The sequence below is a fragment of the Haliotis rufescens genome, unplaced genomic scaffold (assembly GCF_023055435.1).
Source record: "Haliotis rufescens isolate VD_foot unplaced genomic scaffold, xgHalRufe1.0.p SCAF_16, whole genome shotgun sequence".
Classification (NCBI taxonomy): Eukaryota; Metazoa; Mollusca; class Gastropoda; order Lepetellida; family Haliotidae; genus Haliotis; species Haliotis rufescens.
In genome coordinates this window covers 10,550,974-10,575,967 of record NW_025963846.1, presented here as the reverse complement: position 1 = coordinate 10,575,967, position 24,994 = coordinate 10,550,974, and the positions used below count along the sequence as shown (strand labels likewise).

Sequence of the window (24,994 nt, the reverse complement as noted above, 5' to 3'; positions counted from 1 at the left end):
TAACACGTTATATGGATAAAACATCTCCCTAATCTGAGTATAATCTCACATGTACTCTAAGTACCGTACTATATTACTTTGCGGAGACACTGAGTATAATTTTTTAGTTGGCATTGTATGCTGTCTGAATGACATTACACAAATCCCTGCATTCAATAGACCCGTGAAGATCTCCAACGAACCATTCTTGGCGTAAAAGGGCGACAGCGCTTGTCGTAAGAGGCGACTACCGGGATCGGGTGGTCAGGCTCGCTGACTTGGTTGATGCATGTCATCGTATCCCAATTGCGTGGATCGATGCACATGATGTCAATCACTGGATTGTCTGGTCCAAACTCGATTATTTACAGACCGCCGTCATACAGCTGAAATATTGCTAAGTGTGGCGTTATACAACTAACAAACAAACAAAACACAAAAAGAGAAAGTGTATGAGTACTAAAACTTGCAATAGATATGCGTACCCTACGTACACACATGAGTCCCATTCGACAGTCTACAACACACGAATAACTGTCAAACAAGCTTGGGTACCCCTTCTGTTCAGGCAAGTTATTTAGTTCGATAATTTTGTATTAAAATCCTTTTCAATTTGTTTTCATCCTTTTTCCCTATTCCATGCATGTTTATGTTGCTAAATCTTATTGCTCATGTTTCTAAGTATTGTAAAACACTTTAATGTTTCTCCTTCTTAATCTAACGTTATAACATTTCCGGTCATTTCATCATCTAATACACAAGAGATGATACCAAGACATATTTTATTCGGTTTTATGGTCTATGCGGTCTTACAATTGATTTTATTAGTCTTTAAATCTTATGTCTAGTAAATATTTTCACAAACAGGGCTGTTAACTGATATAAGGAATGTAACATCCAGTTGAGGACTGAATACGGCGTACGTTAGTCTGGTAACGACATTTCTACAATTAATATTTTGAATAAGCCGTTAATACGCCAGTTGTGACAGGGATGATGGTATGGTAGATGTAGCAGACATATTGACAGCCGTTGTTACGCGAGTCACTAGGTTATTAGTACGGCATTGGCCTTGTTGATTGGTACTATACTTTGAGGATTTCTGTGGCCACTGGCGGACGTAATTCAAACTCCTTCCACACTGACATCGCACCAAATATATTTGTGTACCGATTACATAACTCTTACTGACAGGGTAGGGTGGTAGTTCACGCGAAACGGACGACACTGTGTAAATTGAGCGGCTCCTTTGATATCGCCTCACAACATACTTTTAATGAATGACTAATTAAACGATGATACACATCAGGATCGCGGAGAAAATACAAGCTTCGTTCGGGTTGAATATAAATATCAAGGCACAAATTCATCTTTCATAAACTTTTTGTGTCTTGGTGCTTAATATATCCACATATCAACGAAAATATGTAATACATGTATCCACAAAAATATACATGTACAGGCTAGGTATTTGCCCACAGCAACACCTGCTTAACTGTTTATTCACGCGTGGTGTGGCAGATTGTAATTGACCGACAACATGTATTGTAGAATCACCTGTAAATAAGGCCGACACTGTAATTAGACACAACGTACTAATGAGAATATGAGAATTATCATAAGAAGGCTGTTGTTTTTTCTGAACTATTACCATTTTCATACCAAAAGTGACAATGCAGTTAAAAGTTGCTTTAGTGTCACAATATTCACTCACGTTTTCCTCAATCGCATTGAAACATAATTCCCACTGGTCAGTTCGACACTGCTTGTAATTAAAAAAATATTTCGAGATTTCGTTAGAATGTAAGATATTCAGGCAAACGTTATGCAATAAAAGACGAATAGTTTCTTTCCATTAAAATACGCGCACGCGTACCTGTCACGTAATTGCCCAGTGTGATGTATCAACGGGTCATAAAATGGGAAATGAAATTATAGAAACTAACTAAAATTTAATGTTGTACACGCACATGAATTCGTATGATAAACTGCCAAAACGTTTTGAGAGATAAGGCCGGGTTCATTAAAGATGTTGGGTGCGGTTAGGACCAAACTTTTTCAGCTCAGAGTGTTAGTGGTCCTGGAACCCATAGTGTCAAACAGGTTCTGCACAAAACGTCCATCAGATTCTACTGTTCAGCAACATTGTCACTGAATTTCAGAACTCTGGCATGATATAATAATCAAGGATTTCGAAGGCAAAACCTTTTCTTCTTGTTGTAATCCATAGAACTATCTCCCCTGTACAACATACCAACTTCTAAACATCACTTAAAGAAATAGTCCAGTTAAATCATGGTTATCTGAAAATAATAGAATCTTGGTATGACGAATAAACATGAGATGTCATGAGAATGTCGTTGGGGTATTATGACACACTGCAAGCATGGAGGTGGAGTGTATTTTGTTACATAGTAAATTTGCCTTCCGTCCAGTAATCATGTAATTGTGCCGAAAATATCTCAGCAAATGTGTGGGTCATAATCCCATACCTCCCATACCGCCCCGCCCCCTCTTCATATCAAGGGCGAATATCATATATAACGGTTATTAAACTACACACGCAAAGATGCTACTATGGAAGTGAGTGAGTTGGGTTTAACGCCACTTTGAACAGCTAGTATACCTGTTATATCACGGCCTGTCAGCTTAATGTGGAAGGAAAGCCCCAAGTGATGCAGGTCTCAGACGTTTACCACTTTGAAACACGGGTATGGTACAGAAATCTAAAAACATAATCGGGGCAAACCGTATTTCTGACCTGCTGAAGGGACGCAAATCTGCATAGCGAATTGCAGTGCCTTGGACCTCTAGGTCACCTGCGCCCCCGATATGTGAAGGCGGTAGCGCCAATATTAACTACATCTCTGTCCCATTGTACACGAGGCAGATTGATGTTGTAGCGGGAAATCTGCACTAAGTCGGTGCCGTTAACCAGTTTTTTTACACCTACGAGCGCCGGTAAGGTGCTGACAGACCAAATCTTCTTGAGCGGTAAAGGGACCCCTACGGAAACTAATTCCAACCCGTTATAATTCCTAGAATACATTGTACCCATGGCAGGAATCGAACCCGGGTCTTCGGCGTGACGAGCGAACGCTTTAACCACTAGGCTACCCGACAGCCCTACAGTTATTGAAGGTACAGGGTATTGTGTAGACACATATACATATTCTCGGGCAATAGGTGAGGTGAAATGGAGTTTAACGTCGCGTTCAAGATTATTGCACTTACATAGCGACGTTCATGCACGTTTGTGTGTGTGTGTGTGTGTGCATGCACGTGTGTTTGTGTGGCTGCTTGTACTGGTCCGGACTGATGCCGATTTATAGTGCAAGCCCACTGGGATACCATGCCACAGTTTAACATGAAGACCCCACTCAGACACAGTATACTGACTCCGAGCCGACCAGTCCTTGTTTTAGCCCCTTAATGCCGAGCGCCAGACAGGGTAACAACAAGTACCATCTTTTAACGTCTTTTGGTATGACGCGGCCGGGGATCGAACCACGAACCTTCCGCTCTCCGGGCGGACGCTCTACCACTAGACCACGGAGGCTTTCTTCTCGGGCAATACAAATAAGGTACAATAGCGTTGGTTACATTATGCGTCAATAGCAAGGTCTCCTCCTAAGATAAACAGTGAACAGAAACTAGGTCAGTGTAGTGTTAGACTTGGAGCAGTCCCCTTTCGAAATTGAAGCTAAAGATCATATTAAAACCCTTCGGTATATTTTTACCTCGTCTCTGTGTTCCGAATGCGTTACATAGCTTTGGAGACAGGGTTTATATTGGTTTAATCAATTTTTGACATCACCTTTATGGGTTCGTTTGTTTTTTGATTATATACGGTAATGGTGGACTCACCCAGTATATCTTCTCCCTCATGTTTGTCACACTAAATGGGTTTCGCATGTGTACAGTGTGTGAGTCGTATTGTCCCCAAATGACCTTGTTCATTGTGCACACTATCTACCACTGGCATGAGTACCCTAGATTCTATTGTTAACAGGTCATTGTGACATATACTCCCGGGCAAAAGAAAGTATACGCCATGTTTGATGGTGGTTAAGAAAGAAACAGACACATAGATATTCCATGGTGATGTATTTGATATTGGTATCGTGGTTGTTTTGGACTTAAAGTTTGCAGTGGTTCGGTGACTGTTGTCAGCCTTAACGTTTCCATAACGTTTGTAATATTCAGGTCATATCCAGTTTTCAAGTGTATACTTTCTTTTGCCCGGTAGTTTAGATAGAAAGACTTATACTCGTCAGAGTTTCTAGGGAGTTCTGAATGGGCTGCTGACAAATCACACAATTAACCGCTTCTGGATTCTGGAGACAACACAGGGCTAATATGTTAGATTAGGTTGATTTAACCAAGGGCGTTTAGCATGTAAATATTAAAGATTTGATGTGATTGAGTGAAAACAAACTGTCCCTTTTTCTGTGTGAAAGTGATTCATGAACATATGCTCATGGCACAGTCCGAATCGTACCATCGATTTTGTTTTTAGTACATATTTCTTATTACAAACCGAGTATTAGACAAGACACAGTACAATCTCCACGGATTTCGTGTACGCTAAGGTCACAGTCACCTCCGTGTGTGCGGCCAACTCGACGAGCGTCTACAGCGGTGAACAAGGCTGTTGTGTGATAAAGTGGTTCGAGGTCAAGATTATAATAGTATTAAGGTCCGTATGGACGCCGTTGATCTACCTGAGACACGCATTTAAATGGAAATCTATTTTTTATTTATAAATGGTTGTGATAAACGCATAGACAATTGACTTTCACGACTGTACATAGTTGTTGCTTATTTGCAACCAAAGAACAAATGATTTATGTATGTATGTATGTATGTATGTATGTATGTATGTATGTATGTATGTATGTATGTATGTCTGTATGTGCGTGCGTGCGTGCGTGCGTGCGTGCGTGTGTGTGTGTTTGTGTGTGTGTGTGTGTGTGGAGTGTATATGAGAACATATTATATTACCGTCGGATCGAATTTCCCTAATATTCCAAATCTTAAATATGAATATAATCCCTCATTACATATAAAACAACTTCCTAGTCTACATTAGTCATACAAGTATTATCATCAACAGAGGCCTATTGTTATTAAATACATCCTGTTTATGACCCATAACGTCCACAGAGAGTCGGATCGAATTTCCCTAATATTCCAAATCTTAAATATGAATATAATCCCTCATTACATATAAAACAACTTCCTAGTCTACATTAGTCATACAAGTATTATCATCAACAGAGGCCTATTGTTATTAAATACATCCTGTTTATGACCCATAACGTCCACAGAGACAATAATATGACATGCCTGACAAAATGTTTGAGATGACTAATCAGCAAGACACTCATTTTCCCGATAAAGAGCAGGAAGCATGGTTTCGCTGACACTCGTTACTTATGTCGTAGTCAATAGCTAGTATGACTCACAAGCGCGTTATATCGCACCGTCAACAGACATAAGAAGACTATCACATTTCAGGCTATTGATACCGTGCGTCTCTGTACAAAGATCCCGTACAGGGATCCACCGCGCGCGTACCACCTCCGTACATAGCTAAGGTCATAACTACATATCACGTGGGTGGGTAATTGCTCTGTGTATCACGTGACGCTCTACACTATCTACACAAAGATATTGAGCAACCGGAGCACCAAGTACCCTTGCACAATTAAAGGGGGCGTGGATGGCCCAGAGGTTCAAGGCATTGCTACTGGCTGTACAGAATGGTCATCCCTATTTGTCAGACACCCCATTTGTCAGACACCCCATCTGTCAGACACCCCATTTGTCAGACACCCCATCTGTCAGACACCCCATTTGTCAGACACCCCATTTGTCAGACACCCCATTTGTCAGACACCCCTATTTGTCAGACACCCCATTTGTCAGACACCTTATCTGTCAGACACGCCATTCGTCAGACAACCTATTTGTCAGACACCCCCATTTGTCAGACACCCCATTTGTCAGACACCCCATCTGTCAGACACCCCATTTGTCAGACACCTCTGTTTGTCAGACACCCTATTTGTCAGACACCCCATCTGTCAGACACCCCATCTGTCAGACACCCCATTTGTCAGACACCCCATTTGTCAGACACCCCATTTGTCAGACACCCCTATTTGTCAGACACCCCATTTGTCAGACACCCCATTTGTCAGACACCCAATTTGTCAGACACCCAATCTGTCAGACACCCAATTTGTCAGACACCCCATTTGTAACCTTCATAGCGTTAAAATGACCCACTGACAAACCAACACATACCATAGAAATGAGCCTGAATTGTAAGCATGTTAGACGTTTTCCACTTCCACGTTTCCAGAATATACAGACCGCCTCCGTGGTCTAGTGGTAGAGCGTCCGCCCGGACAGCGGAAGTCCGGGGTTCGATCCTCGACTGCGTCATACCAAAAGACGTTAAAAGAAGGTACTTGTTGTTACCCTGTCTAACGCTCGGCATTAAGGGGCTATAACAAGGACTGGTCGGCTCGGAGTCAGTAAACTGTCTGAGTGGGGTTTTCATGTTAAACTGCGGCATGGTATCTATGTGGGCTAGCACTATAAATCGGCACCAGTCCGGACTAGTACAAGCAGCCACACAAACACACGTGCATGCACGTCGCTTTATTAGTGCAATAATCTTGGAGGCGACGTTAAACCCCATTTCACCTCACCTCACGTCCAGAATATACGAGCACGTATGTGGTTGTGGTATACCAACGACCATATAAAATCAGGCTTAATCCTGGAGGAGCTTTCTCTTACAGGTTTCACCATCAACAACGATCTGTAAGAAAGTATATAAATCAGAGTATGTCATCAATACAGGGCACCGATGGTCTATGTATAAATGAAAGGTCTATGTTTGAATGATGAACAGAACTATCTGCGAAATTCTAGAGAACTAAACCGAGTCGCTATGTAAAAAACACATTGCGAGCAACACTAACATCGCCACAATCGGCTAGTTCTATGAATTTCTATGTTACGAATAGATAATTAGTGTGACAATTTGCTGCCATCTTGAAATTCGGCAGCCATCTTGGTATCTTGGGTCTATTTCTCTATACTGTTAGGATTGTTGATGAAAGCTTCCTGTTTGTATTATCACTTGCACAATTCATCAATTTGTCACTTGTATCTGTACCAATATAACAGCTCTTAGTTCCTATGTATGCAAATGAGCATTAATTAAGGACCACCCAGTTTTTCCGGATATGTTTTACATTATAAAGAGGCTGGTGTGATTCATGCTTGTAAAGGATTCAAAGAAGTAGCAAACTGACAAACAGACCGCCTGGCAGTGCCATCACACAAATAATGAAGCTGACACTAGCAACAGGTACCGATTTATTGAATATATGTGAAGAGGTAAAAAAAGGTTCATTTTAACAACGCTCACAAGTATCAGCATCCAGCCCACACACCACTGTTCGGACTGTCACATTATGCAGTCAAAAATTAGTCTTGTCAACCCACTGACTCTGCAGTTAGTATCTGGAGTATGCATCACTCTCACTGATGACGTTCGCGAGGCGCCTCACGCAGCTGGTCAGACGTATGATGTTCATCATTAAAATCCGAGCCATCATTCCTGGTGCTGTGCCTTCGTCAATACGTTCAGGTTCTGAACTGGAGCGAGGGCCTCCAGCTCAGATCAGGCTTTGTCATTATATTCCGAAATTGGATTTTGTATCTGGTGGTGCTCAAGCAATGCTCATAGTTTATAAGAAATTTAGGATATACAATGCATAAGATTGCAGTGACTGAGTTGGGTTTAACGCCGCTTTAAACAATATTCCAGTGATATCACGGCGTGTCAGCCGCGAAGTGGAGGAAAGCCCGAAGTGATGCAGATCTCAGACGTTTACCACTTCGGTGAAAACCACGAGCACGGCTATGGTGCTGACAAACCTAGAAACATAATCGGGGCGAACCGGGATTCGAACCCACAATCATAGGTTTCTGGCGTGCCCAAGGGACGCAACTCTGCACAGCGAAACGCCCCCGCATAAGATTAGAACATATGTACATAAAACAAACGAATTAAAAATATGTATGATCTAACAGATGCACTGTCGAGATTCTGGTTACAGTATGGTCTCGACCGAATGGAGGCGTTACCTGCATTAAGCTCCTCGTCCTCTGTCTGCAAATATACTGAAAGCTCCGGCAGTATTGCAGCCATATCGCGATGAGAAGGAGGTAATCATTTTTAAACACCTGTCAACAAAGAATTGTTTGATAGGCATTACTTCGAAGTTGGCCGATGACAAAGTAGACACCATTTATGGATAACAACTTCTTAAATTGCTCTAAACGCCTTTACAGTAATTAAAGAAGTTGTTATCCATAAATTGTTTCTACTCTGTCAACAAAAGAAAAGTTAAACGGTAAGTAACATCACATCTGAGTACCAAAAAAAAAACAAATCATATTTGAAACACATTACTGTTTAATAGTATTAATAGAATAGGTTATAAACAAGTTATAGACCAGACGCAACCAAGCCTAGACCACCTTTCTGGGGATCATTGAACCCGTGAAGATCGGGGGTAGCGTAGGTCTTCAGCAACCCATACTTGCAGTAAAAGGCGACTATGCTTTTCGTAGGAGGCGACTAACGGGATCGGATGGTCAGGCTCGCTGACTTGGTTGATGATGCATGTCATCGTATGCCAACTGCGTGGATCGATGCTCATGATGTCAATCACTGGATTGTCTGGTCCAGGCTCGATTATTTACAGACCGCCGTCATAAAGCTGGAAGACTATAAACAACAACAAACAAACAAATTAATACTGGGGATCATGGGGCATACAGTGACTCCTCTTCCTGTGTGAATTCCCCAGCAGCATATATGCCATTAGCTCAGTTACCAGTGGTTGTATGCAATGCTTGCCAAAAGTAATAATGAAACAACAATCAATACATTAAGAAACTATAGTTGATACTATGTACGTTGATTGACAGAGCAGGGTATAAATCAGAGTGCATAGACTAAAGTACAAGAAATCATGACAATAGCTTTCATTCGTTGGTGTTTCAGGCAGTTCAGTGTAAGTTCTGTATGTCTACAGCCTGATGTGGCCAGTTTCACAGATATGCCAGGTTTACACCGACTGAGCATGTATTTGCGCCGATTTCCTGCAAAAAGCGGAGACACTATTAATGGCCACGTGTGTAGATTCGAACCAGGTATTTAGCATACCAAGTGAAGGCTTTAACCACTAAGCCACCCCACTCCAGTTCACACCGAATTTGTTCTTTTCCTAGCCTTGTGTGTAGGCCTATGCAGCAACAGACGCAGTCGATTGAAGAATGCTTTCCTGGCATAGTCTTCCTCGCCCCACAGTAAGTAAGTTGTCGTCTGCAGCATTGCCCTCATAGCTTTGGTCACGTGACGAGTGTTTATTTCTTCTAGCATCACCACCACCAGGGGGCGGTTGCCATTCTCAAGTATATATCTTTGAATAAGTGCCAGTTCAAACTGGCACCAACCACTTTCGGCAAAACTATTTGATAGAATAATCACCAAACAGCGACTATTGTCAATGCAATCCACAATATTATCAACAATGAGCTTGCCTACCTCGAAATCACGGTCATGGATGCATAGTTTCAGTTGACCTTGACCTTCAAGAATAGGCATGAGTGTCTTAATAACCCACGGCCTGTCGTTCTGACCATAGGCGATGAATGCGTCATATTCATAGTGACCAGTGTCTACTTCGTGGCGGTTGTTGTATCTCATCATGTATATAAGATATCGCAAATGCCATCGAAGGTGATATAGAACCGAGCCGACCACAACAAACACCACCAACAACGTTGAACATGTCAACGTGATTATTTTCGAGTTAAGGTCAAGCATGCATATGTTTTTGGACAGTATAATGTGCGCGAGGTCAACACCATGAACGGAAGAAGGAGACATACATTTGTAGTTTTGGTGAAAATCGGTAACATTGAATACCTGAGGCTCTATCTTCATCCAGTGGATAAACCACTTCAGTTCACAAGTACACTGAAACGCGTTAGATGACAAATCCACCTTCTTGGCTCTTCTTCTGAATCCTGGAGGAAAAGACTGTTCAGAAACAATAGATATCACATTCTGCCTCATATAGACTATCTGCAGATAAACCAGACTGTTCAGCGTCCCATCTGGCCAGGAACTGATCCTGTTGTTGTAGAGTACAAGTTCTTTAAGATTACGAAGGTATTTGGTAACTGCCCGTGGGATTTGAGTCAGTCGACAGCCCCCCATAATCAAGGTTGTCAAATTTCCTAACGGTTTAAATAACTCATCAAACTGTGCTTCGCTTGTTTTATCTAAAATGTTGTCAGCCATGTTTAACAGTTCCATCGATGTACAACCTTCGAAAATGTTGAGATGACCCCTGTGCATTTCTGTGTATAATGCATTTTTTCGGAAAAATACCTTCTTAAGACTGGTGTTATTAAACGGAGCCTTTTCGATTTTCAGCAGAGCAAATGTTTCCGACAACGTGATTCTTTCAATGGAGTGCAGACCGGCAAACATGTTCGTTTTCAAAGTCTTAAACAAATTTCCATTGAGATGAAATCTCCTCAGTTGGCTTAAACAGCTGTAGTGTTCTGGATTTATAGTTCTCATAAAATTGAATTGCAGATTGAGTCTTACAAGTTCAGGAAAGAAAGATAGGCTATTGTTCTTACAGAAATTGGGGACATCATACAAGTAATTATTATCCAGTTTTAATCGTTCCATATTACTGGAAAGGTTCGCCCACATTGATAAATTGGTGAGTTTATTCCAGGCAAGATTAAGAAACTTCAAACCAGGAACAGTTTCAATCACCTTTGTATTGAATAATGTAAGATTATTGTGGGCAAGTGAAATATTGACTGCAGATAGGTTCCCGAATGATTCAAACATATTTTCTGGGATGGCCTCGATGTTCATATGGCTCATGTTCAGATTCTGAAAGCTTTTGCTTCTGATAGATCTAAATGAACTCCTCAGCTGTTGGAGATTGATGCTGTTATAGCTTAAATCTAAATGTTGCAGAAAGCGTAGAGTATTGAATGCGTCCCTGGATATGTTCTTAATACCATTTTTGCGCAGTCTCAGAAACACTACCCGTAGCCTGGATATGTTTCGAAATGTTGCACTGTTTACAACTGTTAGCTTGTTGCCTATGAAGAATATGTAAGTTGGCACGGTTGTTTTCAGCTTTGTTTCTTTTGGAAAGTAAGTTAGGCTTTGGTTGATACAGTCCATATATTGTGTTGGGGTGTCTCTGGTTGGGTACCGGCACTTGCAATGCTCCGCACAAGGAACGAAATTTGATTGAAGGGAAGCCCAGTGCAGCTTCACAGCACACACGATCACGAGCACACAGGTGAATGTATTCATTGTCATAGATTGACCTGAAAGTAACAGAAAACATAGATATAAAACGACCCGTGAAGATCCGGAGTAGAATAGGTCTTCAGCAACCCATGCTTGCCGTAAAAGGCGACTATGCTTGTCGTAAGAGGCGACTAACGGGATCGGGAGGTCAGGCTCGCTGACTTGGTTGATGCATGTCATCGTATCCCATTTGTGTGGATGATGTCATGTCAATCACTGGATTGTCTTGTCCAGACTCCATTATATACAGACCGCCGTCATATAGCTGGACTATTGCGGCGTTAACAACAAACAAACAAACAAACAAGCAAAGATATAAACATGCTAATAAAACTGTTCGTGCCAAACTCATTCACCCCACTTCAGTCAAGGGAGAACTAGCGTATAATTGGTCAACCTAGGCGGATGAAAAGAGGTGGGGGTGGGCTGGGGGATATGGGGCGCATTTTGGACACCTCCCTTTTATAAATGCTGGATCCGCCCTTCGTCAAGATGCCAATTTAATCCCTTTACTCTAGTTTGAGTGAGTGAGTGAGTAAGTGAGTGGGTTCAGCGCCGCTTTTAACCGTATTTCAGTTCTATCAGGCGTGTCAGCTTAGTGATGGATGAACGGCCAAGGTGCTGCGAATCTCAAACGTTTACTACGTTTGCCGGAGCAGGACATTTGCGGTGACAGGCCAAGAATTGTAATCAGCACGAAGACTGAATCCTGGGATCAGATGTTTGATAAGAGACGCGACTCGTGGTGCCCTATATCACTAGGTCATCTGTGCTGGCGTCAAACAGAAATATATAATGAACTACGGGGAATTCTCGGACTGCTTGTCACGAGTTCATGAATGGTGCCAATCTTAAGAATTTGACCATTGGCATGTAGAGAAGCACAATGGATTCGGGATATCATGATCATGGCGAGGTGAAATCGAGTTTAACGTCGCGTGCAATATTGTTGTACTTATAATATTGCGAGGGGCGTGGTATGTGCGTGCGTGAGTGCATAGTACGTGCGTGTTTGCGTGCGTGCATGGTGTGTGTGTGCGTGTTGCTGCTTGACCCTCTCGCGTGTAAACATGGATACCCCACTCAGACACTGAATCCGAGCCGTCCATGTTTTATAATATATATCCACTAGACCACGCAGACGACATCACGATCATGGTAAAAACGGGTTTATTATAAAATCCGGATTCCTGTTCCGGAAGTTGACTGTGTAAAGCCGATAGAAACTACAGAAAGGACAAATGCTTCCGTATAGCCGATTTCGATTGTTTGTCTTGTTATTAGCGTTAACAACAACATATATTAGCATATTTAACAGTAGATAAACTGTGCTACTTGTACGCTTTTACTTGGTGTTGTTAATGTCAATTTGCTTCTCATAACATATGCATGTAACTCTCTTGCCTCTAGCTTCTTCGCCAAATGGCAGAAATAATGCAGATGCGACGATAAATTTGAACTCACTCACTCACTCTAGCTTGATAACGGTGTTGGAATTGAAACGTCCCTATATGTAATAAACAAGAAGTCGCTGTATGCAATAAACATGAAATCGTTATATGTAATAAGCAAGAAGTCGCTATATTCAACAAACAAGAAGCCGCTATATGCAATGAACAAGAAGTCACTATATGCAATTAACAATAAGCCGCTATACGCAAAAAACAAGAAGTCACTATATACAATAAACAAGAAGCCGCTATACGCAATAAACAAGTAGCCGCTATATGCAATAAACAAGAAGCCGCTATATGCAATAAATAAGAAGTCGTTATATGCAATAAACAAGAAGCCGCTATATGCAATAAACAAGAAGCCGCAATACGCAATAAACAAGAAGCCTCTATATGCAAAAAACAAGAAGTCACTATATGCAATTAACAAGAAGCCGCTATACGCAATAAACAAGTAGCCGCTATATGCAATAAACAAGAAGCCGCTATACGCAATAAACAAGAAGTCACTATATGCAATAAACAAGAAGCCGCTATACGCAATAAACAAGAAGCCGCTATATGCAATAAACAAGAAGCCGCTATATGCATTAAACAAGAAGCCGCTATATGCAATAAACAAGAAGTCACTATATGCAATAAACAAGAAACCGATATATGCAATAAACAAGAAGCCGCAATACGCAATAAACAAGAAGCCGCTATATGCAATAAATAAGAAGTCGTTATATGCAATAAACAAGAAGCCGCTATATGCAATAAACAAGAAGCCGCAATACGCAATAAACAAGAAGCCTCTATATGCAAAAAACAAGAAGTCACTATATGCAATTAACAAGAAGCCGCTATACGCAATAAACAAGTAGCCGCTATATGCAATAAACAAGAAGCCGCTATACGCAATAAACAAGAAGTCACTATATGCAATAAACAAGAAGCCGCTATACGCAATAAACAAGAAGCCGCTATATGCAATAAACAAGAAGCCGCTATATGCATTAAACAAGAAGCCGCTATATGCAATAAACAAGAAGTCACTATATGCAATAAACAAGAAACCGATATATGCAATAAACAAGAAGCCGCAATACGCAATAAACAAGAAGCCGCTATATGCAAAAAACAAGAAGTCACTATATGCAATAAACAAGAAGCCGCAATACGCAAGAAACAAGAAGCCGCTATACGCAATAAACAAGAAGTTGCTATATGCAATCAACAAGAAGCCGCTATATGCAATAAACAAGAAGTCACTATATGCAATAAACAAGAAGCCGTTATACGCAATAAACAAGAAGCCGCTATATGCAAAAAACAAGAAGTCACTATATGCAATAAACAAGAAGTCACTATATGCAATAAACAAGAAGTCACTATATGCAATAAACAAGAAGCCGTTATACGCAATAAACAAGAAGTCGTTATATGCAATAAAGAAGAAGCCGGTATACGCAATAAACAAGAAGTCGTTATATGCGATAAACAAGAAGCCGCAATACGCAATAAACAAGAAGTCGTTATATGCAATAAACAAGAAGTCACTATATGCAATAAACAAGAAGTCACTATATGCAATAAACAAGAAGCCGTTATACGCAATAAACAAGAAGTCGTTATATGCAATAAAGAAGAAGCCGGTATACGCAATAAACAAGAAGTCGTTATATGCGATAAACAAGAAGCCGCAATACGCAATAAACAAGAAGTCGTTATATGCAATAAACAAGAAGTTGTTAACCATGACGTTGTACGTCGTTTTCTTATCGGAGCAGATATACCGGTTCATATGAGTCGATTGTGAGATTCTGACTATATCATGAGCATGTGTTTCTGAATCACTATCACACAGTGATCTTACCAGGAGTTCGCGAAAAGGTGAGCGTATCCCTCCTCACCTGTGGCACCCGTCACAAACACATGCAGAGGAAAGTCAATAATGAACACGTGAACATATCAGTGTTAAGTCAAAATAGGGAATTCCATCGAGCATCAATTTTGTCACTGATCCGTCAAATTTGGAAATGTCTACCACAAAACCTTTTGAAAGGTATCAATATTTTAACCTTGATCGAGTCGTATGATGGGTTTTTTCAAATACCAGTATTCATAGAAAGAGCATACTCGATTGTACCCCTGTTGTGAAATGTAGACACCAAAGGCTGGAACTGCTGGAATATTGCACACAGGGAACGTAAACTATAGGAAGCTTTTAGTCATCCCTATTTTCATACAGTCTTGTGGAGAGTCTTTTGTCACTCTGAATCTTCATGAATCTTCACAAGTGAGTGTGTGTATGGTTTTACGCTGCTTTTAGCAATATTCCAGCAATATCACGGCGGGGGACACCAGAAATGGGCTTCACACATTGTACCCATGTCGGGAATCGAACCCGGGTCTTCAACGTGACGAGCGAACGCTTTAACCACTAGGCTACCCGACCGCCCCGAAGGGATCTTAGTATGAAACAGACGAGGCGTTCTCGCTGGTCGCCTTTCGACCTGAAGGTATAGTTTAGGTATTTAAGACTTGATAATTTGACCCTTATTGAAACAAAAATTGGAAACAGAAATAGAACCCGTTAAGAAACAGATCAACAGAGAACACAACTGGTGCCCATGCATCTTCCCGAGGCAAGGGAGTTAACTGACTTTAAAAGTCCAGTTTCTACTTTTAGAGTCAGTTAACACCCTTGCCTCGGAAAGATGGTGCTCATGGGGAAACTTCTTTCTTGCCTAAATGTCTTATCCTCAATTTGCACATTGATGTTGAGGCATAAATTCATTTCTGAGATTGCAAAATGTTAAGCAAGTCCTTGGGTTTTTGCCAGTCCATATGGTATTAATTCCGCTTGTTTCAAATGCTTTCTGTGAATAGAAAGACAGCACTTTCTTGATTTTACTAAGGATTATGCTTACTCTTTGAGATATGGATTCTGTGGACCCAGCAATGAATGTAGTTTTTAAGTCTTTTTTCAGTAATGTCTGCCATGGTAAAAATATACTTCTAACGTTCCCTCATTATTGTACCGCGTTCCATTGCAATAATCTTGCGATTCCCCCGCTCTAGTACCGCGTTCCATCGCAGTAATCTTCCCATTTTTCGCTTCAGTGCCGCGTTCCAACTCAATAAACTTCCGGTTCTCTCGCTTTCGTACCGCGTTCCTTCGCAGTAATCATCCGATTCCCTCGCTATAGAACCGCGTTCCTTCGCAGTAATCATCCGATTCCCTCGCTATAGTACCGCGTTCCTTCGCAGTAATCTTCCCGTCCCTCGCTATAGTACTGCGTTCCTTCGCAGTAATCATCCGGTCCCTCGCTATTGTACCGCGTTCCTTCACAGTAATCTTCCCGTCTCTCGCTACAGTACCACATTCCTTCGCAATAATCCTCCTGTCCCTATTTTTGCGTTCCTTCGCAGTAATCTTCCCGTCCCTAGTTATAGTAACGCGTTCCTTCCCAGTAATCTTCCCGTCTCTCGCTATGGTACCGCATTCCTTCAAAATTATCTGGCAACGATGGCAATGTTATGAAACAAACTATAAAATTTCCGTGGATGGTACATTTATGAATTGTGACATTGTGTTTGTTTAACTATTGACACATTCCATATGACAATGCTGCTTGGTATTCTATAGATAGTAGTAGATAAACAGACGTTTATTGACTATCGACACATTTCATATGACAATGTTGCTTGATATTGTATAGATAGGAGTAGATACACAGACGTTTATTGACTATCGACACATTTCATATGACAATGTTGCTTGATATTGTATAGATAGGAGTAGATACACAGACGTTTATTGACTATCGACACATTTCATATGACAATGTTGCTTGATATTGTATAGATAGGAGTAGATACACAGACGTTTGTTTGACTATCGACACATTTCATATGACAATGTTGCTTGATATACTATAGATAGTAGTAGATACACAGACGTTTGTTTGACATCGACACATTCCATATGACAATGTTGCTTGGTATCCTATAGATAGTAGTGCATACACAGACGTTTGTTTGACTATCGTTACATTTCATATGACAATGTTGCTTGATATTCTATAGATAGTAGTAGATACACATACGTTTGTTTGACATCGACACAGTTCATATGACAATGTTGCTTGATATTGTATAGATAGTAGCAGATACACAGACGCTTGTTTCACAATCGACACATTTCATATGACAATGCTGCTTGATATTCTATAGATAGTAGTAGATACACAGACGTTTGTTTGACTATCGACACAGTTCATATGACAATGTTGCTTGATATTCTATAGATAGTAGTTCATACACAGACGTTTGTTTGACTATTGACACATTTCATATGACAATGTTGCTTGATATTCTATAGATAGTAGTAGATACACAGACGTTTGATTGACTATCGACACATTTCATATGACAATGTTGCTTGATATTCTATAGATAGTAGTAGATACACAGACGTTTGTTTGACTATCGAAACATTTTATATGACAATGCTGCTTGAAATCCTATAGAAAGTAGTAGATACAGAGACGTTTTTTTGACTATCGACACATTTTATATGACAATGCTGCTTGATATCCTATAGATAGTAGTAGATACACAGACGTTTGTTTGACTATCGACACATTTCATATGACAATGTTGCTTGATATTCTATAGATAGTAGTAGATACACAGACGTTTGTTTGACTATCGAAACATTTTATATGACAATGCTGCTTGAAATCCTATAGAAAGTAGTAGATACACAGACGTTTGTTTGACTATCGACACATTTTATATGACAATGTTGCTTGAAATCCTATAGAAAGTAGTAGATACACAGACGTTTTTTTGACTATCGACACATTTTATATGACAATGCTGCTTGATATCCTATAGATAGTAGTAGATACACAGACGTTTGATTGACTATCGACACATTTCATATGACAATGTTGCTTGATATTCTATAGATAGTAGTAGATACACAGACGTTTGTTTGACTATCGAAACATTTTATATGACAATGCTGCTTGAAATCCTATAGAAAGTAGTAGATACACAGACGTTTGTTTGACTATCGACACATTTTATATGACAATGTTGCTTGAAATCCTATAGAAAGTAGTAGATACACAGACGTTTTTTTGACTATCGACACATTTTATATGACAATGCTGCTTGATATCCTATAGAAAGTAGTAGATACACAGACGTTTATTGACTATCGACACATTTCATATGACAATGTTGCTTGATATACTATAGATAGTAGTAGATACACAGACGTTTGTTTGACATCGACACATTTTATATGACAATGTTGCTTGATATTCTATAGATAGTAGTAGAAACACAGACGTATGTTTGACATCGACACATTTCATATGACAATGTTGCTTGGTATCCTATAGATATTAGTAGATACACAGACGTTTGTTTGACTATTGACCCATTTTATATGACAATGTTGCTTGATATTCTATAGATAGTAGTAGATACACAGACGTTTGTTTGACATCGAAACATTTTATATGACAATGTTGCTTGAAATCCTATAGAAAGTAGTAGATACACAGACGTTTGTTTGACTATCGACACAGTTCATATGACAATGTTGCTTGATATTCTATAGATAGTAGTAGATACACAGACGTTTGTTTGACTATCGACACAGTTCATATGACAATGTTGCTTGATATTCTATAGATAGTAGTTCATACACAGACGTTTGTTTGACTATTGACACATTTCATATGACAATGTTGCTTGATATACTATAGATAGTAGTAGATACACAGACGTTTGATTGACTATCGACACAGTTCATATGACAATGTTGCTTGATATTCTATAGATAGTAGTAGATACACAGACGTTTGTTTGACTATCGAAACATTTTATATGACAATGCTGCTTGAAATCCTATAGAAAGTAGTAGATACAGAGACGTTTTTTTGACTATCGACACATTTTATATGACAATGCTGCTTGATATCCTATAGATAGTAGTAGATACACAGACGTTTATTGACTATCGACACATTTCATATGACAATGTTGCTTGATATACTATAGATAGTAGTAGATACACAGACGTTTGTTTGACTATCGAAACATTTTATATGACAATGCTGCTTGAAATCCTATAGAAAGTAATAGATACACAGACGTTTGTTTGACTATTGACACATTTTATATGACAATGTTGCTTGAAATCCTATAGAAAGTAGTAGATACACAGACGTTTTTTTGACTATCGACACATTTTATATGACAATGCTGCTTGATATCCTATAGATAGTAGTAGATACACAGACGTTTGATTGACTATCGACACATTTCATATGACAATGTTGCTTGATATTCTATAGATAGTAGTAGATACACAGACGTTTGTTTGACTATCGAAACATTTTATATGACAATGCTGCTTGAAATCCTATAGAAAGTAGTAGATACACAGACGTTTGTTTGACTATCGACACATTTTATATGACAATGTTGCTTGAAATCCTATAGAAAGTAGTAGATACACAGACGTTTTTTTGACTATCGACACATTTTATATGACAATGCTGCTTGATATCCTATAGATAGTAGTAGATACACAGACGTTTATTGACTATCGACACATTTCATATGACAATGTTGCTTGATATACTATAGATAGTAGTAGATACACAGACGTTTGTTTGACATCGACACATTTTATATGACAATGTTGCTTGATATTCTATAGATAGTAGTAGAAACACAGACGTATGTTTGACATCGACACATTTCATATGACAATGTTGCTTGGTATCCTATAGAAAGTAGTAGATACACAGACGTTTGTTTGACTATTGACCCATTTTATATGACAATGTTGCTTGATATTCTATAGATAGTAGTAGATACACAGACGTTTGTTTGACATCGAAACATTTTATATGACAATGTTGCTTGAAATCCTATAGAAAGTAGTAGATACAGAGACGTTTTTTTGACTATCGACACATTTTATATGACAATGCTGCTTGATATTCTATAGATAGTAGTAGATACACAGACGTTTATTGACTATCGACACATTTCATATGACAATGCTGCTTGATATACTATAGATAGTAGTAGATACACAGACGTTTGTTTGACATCGACACATTTTATATGACAATGTTGCTTGATATTCTATAGATAGTAGTAGAAACACAGACGTATGTTTGACATTGACACATTTCATATGACAATGTTGCTTGGTATCCTATAGATATTAGTAGATACACAGACGTTTGTTTGACTATTGACCCATTTTATATGACAATGTTGCTTGATATTCTATAGATAGTAGTAGATACACAGACGTTTGTTTGACATCGAAACATTTTATATCACAATGTTGCTTGAAATCCTATAGAAAGTAGTAGATACACAGACGTTTTTTTGACTATCGACACATTTTATATGACAATGCTGCTTGATATCCTATAGATAGTAGTAGATACACAGACGTTTATTGACTTTCGACACATTTCATATGACAATGTTGCTTGATATACTATAGATAGTAGTAGATACACAGACGTTTGTTTGACATCGACACATTTTATATGACAATGTTGCTTGATATTCTATAGATAGTAGTAGATACACAGACGTTGTTTGACAGCGACACATTTCATATGACAATGTTGCTTGGTATCCTATAGATATTAGTAGATACACAGACGTTTGTTTGACTATTGACCCATTTTATATGACAATGTTGCTTGATATTCTATAGATAGTAGTAGATACACAGACGTTTGTTTGACATCGACACATTTTATATGACAATGTTGCTTGAAATCCTATAGAAAGTAGTAGATACACAGACGTTTTTTTTACTATCGACACATTTTATATGACAATGCTGCTTGATATCCTATAGATAGTAGTAGATACACAGACGTTTATTGACTTTCGACACATTTCATATGACAATGTTGCTTGATATACTATAGATAGTAGTAGATACACAGACGTTTGTTTGACATCGACACATTTTATATGACAATGTTGCTTGATATTCTATAGATAGTAGTAGATACACAGACGTATGTTTGACAGCGACACATTTCATATGACAATGTTGCTTGGTATCCTATAGATATTAGTAGATACACAGACGTTTGTTTGACTATTGACCCATTTTATATGACAATGTTGCTTGATATTCTATAGATAGTAGTAGATACACAGACGTTTGTTTGACATCGACACATTTTATATGACAATGCTGCTTGATATTCTATAGATAGTAGTAGATACACAGACGTTTGTTTGACTATCGACACATTCTATATGACAATGCTGCTTGATATCCTATAGATAGTGGTAGATACACAGACGTTTGTTTGACTATCGACACATTTTATATGACAATGCTGCTTGATATTCTATAGATAGTAGTAGATACACAGACGTTTGTTTGACTATTGACCCATTTTATATGACAATGTTGCTTGATATTCTATAGATAGTAGTAGATACACAGACGTTTGTTTGACATCGACACATTTTATATGACAATGCTGCTTGATATTCTATAGATAGTAGTAGATACACAGACGTTTGTTTGACTATTGACCCATTTTATATGACAATGTTGCTTGATATTCTATAGATAGTAGTAGATACACAGACGTTTGTTTGACATCGACACATTTTATATGACAATGCTGCTTGATATTCTATAGATAGTAGTAGATACACAGACGTTTGTTTGACTATCGACACATTCTATATGACAATGCTGCTTGATATCCTATAGATAGTGGTAGATACACAGACGTTTGGTTCACGATCGACACATTTCAATACGACAATATACAGAGAACACGTTTGTTAGTCATCTTAATAGAACGCTCTCATTCCCATTAGATATATTATTATGCATATTTATATAATGGCCACAAATACTTACAGTATACTGCAGAGCGCTGAGTGAATCGCCAAGTGGGAATACTTTCCTTCTAATGCGGAAATATAACAATAGCGTATGTGGGCAAGGGGCGTCGGCACATACAGCCAGCCTTATTTCTCCATGAATGTTATCATCCCAGATAGGAGAGGAGATAAAAGTTTACAGAGTAATAATGGAAAGTAACCAGACAGTAATGTCTACAAAACGACACGGATACCCTCATAGCATGACGGGACCAGGGTGACCAAATACAACTCAGTGAGAATATACAAAAGAAATAACAGTAGTCTCTACAGAAATAACGTCCTCACTGCATACATTACACACTGATTCATAATTGACAGTCATGAAGGGCAAAGGTTGAAGTTAAGAATAATACACACAAAATTATATTGTATTGTATTGCATTGTATTGTATTGTATTGTATTGTATTGTATTGTATTGTATTGTATTGTTTTGTGTTGTATTGTATTGTATTGTATTGCACTTTTTTAATCGGCTTTATTCACAAAGGTTTGTTGGCCAGCGCCCCATATTGCAATATTGTATTGTACTGATTGTAATGGGTTGCATAGTAATTGGTGTGGTACATGCCACATGTTTACTGAACATTATGAAGCATGAACTACATAATGAAGCATGAAGAAATGGCTACGCAATGAGTGACAAATATATTTTCAATAGTTTTCAGCAAGTTTTCAGCGTGTTTAAGTCAGATATCAAGTATGTGTGAACATTTAGAGACAGTTTTGCATCTCTCATTACTTCTGTACACAGCTCGTTACTCTCATCACCTCTGTACACAACTCATGTTACTCTCATCACCTCTGTACACAGTTCATGTTACTCTCATCACTTCTGTACACAGCTCATGTAACTCTCATCACTTCTGTACACAGCTCATGTTACTCTCATCACCTCTGTACACAGCTCATGTTACTCTCATCACTACTGTACACAGCTCATGTTACTCTCATCACCTCTGTACACAGCTCATGTTACTCCCATCACTTCTGTACACAGCTTATGTTACTCTCATCACTTTTGTACACAGCTCATGTTACTCTCATCTCTACTGTACACAGCTCATGTTACTCTCATCACCTCTGTACACAGCTCATGTTACTCTCATCACCTCTATACACAGCTCATGTTACTCTCATCACTTCTGTACATCTCATGTTACTCTCATCACTTCTGTACACAGCTCATGTTACTCTCATCACTTCTGTACACAGCTCATGTTACTCTCATCACTTTTGTACACAGCTCATGTTACTCTCATCTCTACTGTACACAGCTCATGTTACTCTCATCACCTCTGTACACAGCTCATGTTACTCTCATCACTTCTGTACACAGCTCATGTAACTCTCATCACTTCTGTACACAGCTCATGTTACTCTCATCACCTCTGTACACAGCTCATGTTACTCTCATCACTACTGTACACAGCTCATGTTACTCTCATCACCTCTGTACACAGCTCATGTTACTCCCATCACTTCTGTACACAGCTTATGTTACTCTCATCACTTTTGTACACAGCTCATGTTACTCTCATCTCTACTGTACACAGCTCATGTTACTCTCATCACCTCTGTACACAGCTCATGTTACTCTCATCACCTCTATACACAGCTCATGTTACTCTCATCACTTCTGTACATCTCATGTTACTCTCATCACTTCTGTACACAGCTCATGTTACTCCCATCACTTCTGTACACAGCTTATGTTACTCTCATCACTTTTGTACACAGCTCATGTTACTCTCATCTCTACTGTACACAGCTCATGTTACTCTCATCATTTCTGTACACAGCTCATGTTACTCTCATCACCTCTATACACAGCTCATGTTACTCTCATCACTTCTGTACATCTCATGTTACTCTCATCACTTCTGTACACAACTCATGTTACTCTCATCACCACTTTACACAGCTCATGTTACTCTCATCACTTCTGTACACAGCTCGTCACTCTCATCACTTCTGTACACAACTCATGTTACTCTCATCTCTTCTGTACACAGCTCATGTTACTCTCATCACCTCTATACACAGCTCATGTTACTCTCATCACTTCTGTACACAGCTCGTCACTCTCATCACTTCTGTACACAACTCATGTTACTCTCATCTCTTCTGTACACAGCTCATGTTACTCTCATCACCTCTATACACAGCTCATGTTACTCTCATCACTTCTGTACATCTCATGATACTCTCATCACTTCTGTACACAACTCATGTTACTCTAATCACCACTTTACACAGCTCATGTCACTCTCATCACCTCTGTACACAGCTCATGTTACTCTCACCACTTCTTACACAGCTCATGTTACTCTCATCACCTCTGTACACAGCTCATGTTACTCTCATCACCTCTGCACACAGCTCATGTTACTCTCATCACTTCTGTACACAGCTCATGTTACTCCCATCACTTCTGTACACAACTCATGTTACTCTCATCACCACTTTACAGAGCTCATGTTACTCTCATCACCTCTATACACAGCTCGTGTTACTCTCATCACTTCTGTACACAATTTATGTTACTCTCATCACTTCTGTACACAACTCATGTTACTCTCATCACCTCTGTACACAGCTCGTTACTCTCATCACCTCTGTACACAGCTCATGTTACTCTCATCACCTCTGTAGGCCGCTCGTCACTCTCATCACTTCTGTAGGCCGCTCGTCACTCTCATCACCTCTGTACGCAGCTCATGTTACTCTCATCACCTCTGCACACAGCTTATGTTACTCTCATCACCTCTGCAAACAGCTCATGTTACTCCCATCACTTCTGTACACAGCTCATGTTACTCCCATCACTTCTGTACACAGCTTATGTTACTCCCATCACTTCTGTAAACAGCTCATGTTACTCTCATCACCTCTGTACACAGCTTATGTTACTCTCATCACTTCTGTACACAGCTCATGTTACTCTCATCACCTCTGTACACAGCTTATGTTACTCCCATCACTTATGTAAACAACTCATGTTACTCTCATCACCTCTGTACACAGCTTATGTTACTCTCATCACCTCTGCACACAGCTCATGTTACTCCCATCACTTCTGTACACAGCTTATGTTACTCCCATCACTTCTGTACACAGCTCATGTTACTCTCATCACTTCTGTAAACAGCT

The 24,994-nt window shown here is 39.4% G+C and overlaps 1 protein-coding gene across 1 annotated transcript; it reads right to left on the bottom strand.

Annotated features, from left to right (window-relative positions):
* Positions 1–8,716: 8,716 nt before the first annotated feature.
* LOC124134762 (toll-like receptor 3) lies at positions 8,717–22,051 on the bottom strand. Its single transcript, XM_046499801.2, has 2 exons — positions 21,818–22,051; positions 8,717–11,442 (listed from the first exon to the last, which is right to left on the bottom strand). The coding sequence occupies exon 2, from the start codon at positions 11,432–11,434 to the stop codon at positions 9,278–9,280; it is 2,157 nt and encodes a 718-aa protein (XP_046355757.1). The 5' UTR covers positions 11,435–11,442; positions 21,818–22,051; the 3' UTR covers positions 8,717–9,277.
* Between the last annotated feature and the right edge of the window lie 2,943 nt (positions 22,052–24,994).

Excerpts from the sequence above, each read along its gene's own strand:
- LOC124134762 (XM_046499801.2), bottom strand. The coding sequence starts at position 11,434 with ATGACAATGAATACATTCACCTGTGTGCTCGTGATCGTGTGTGCTGTG.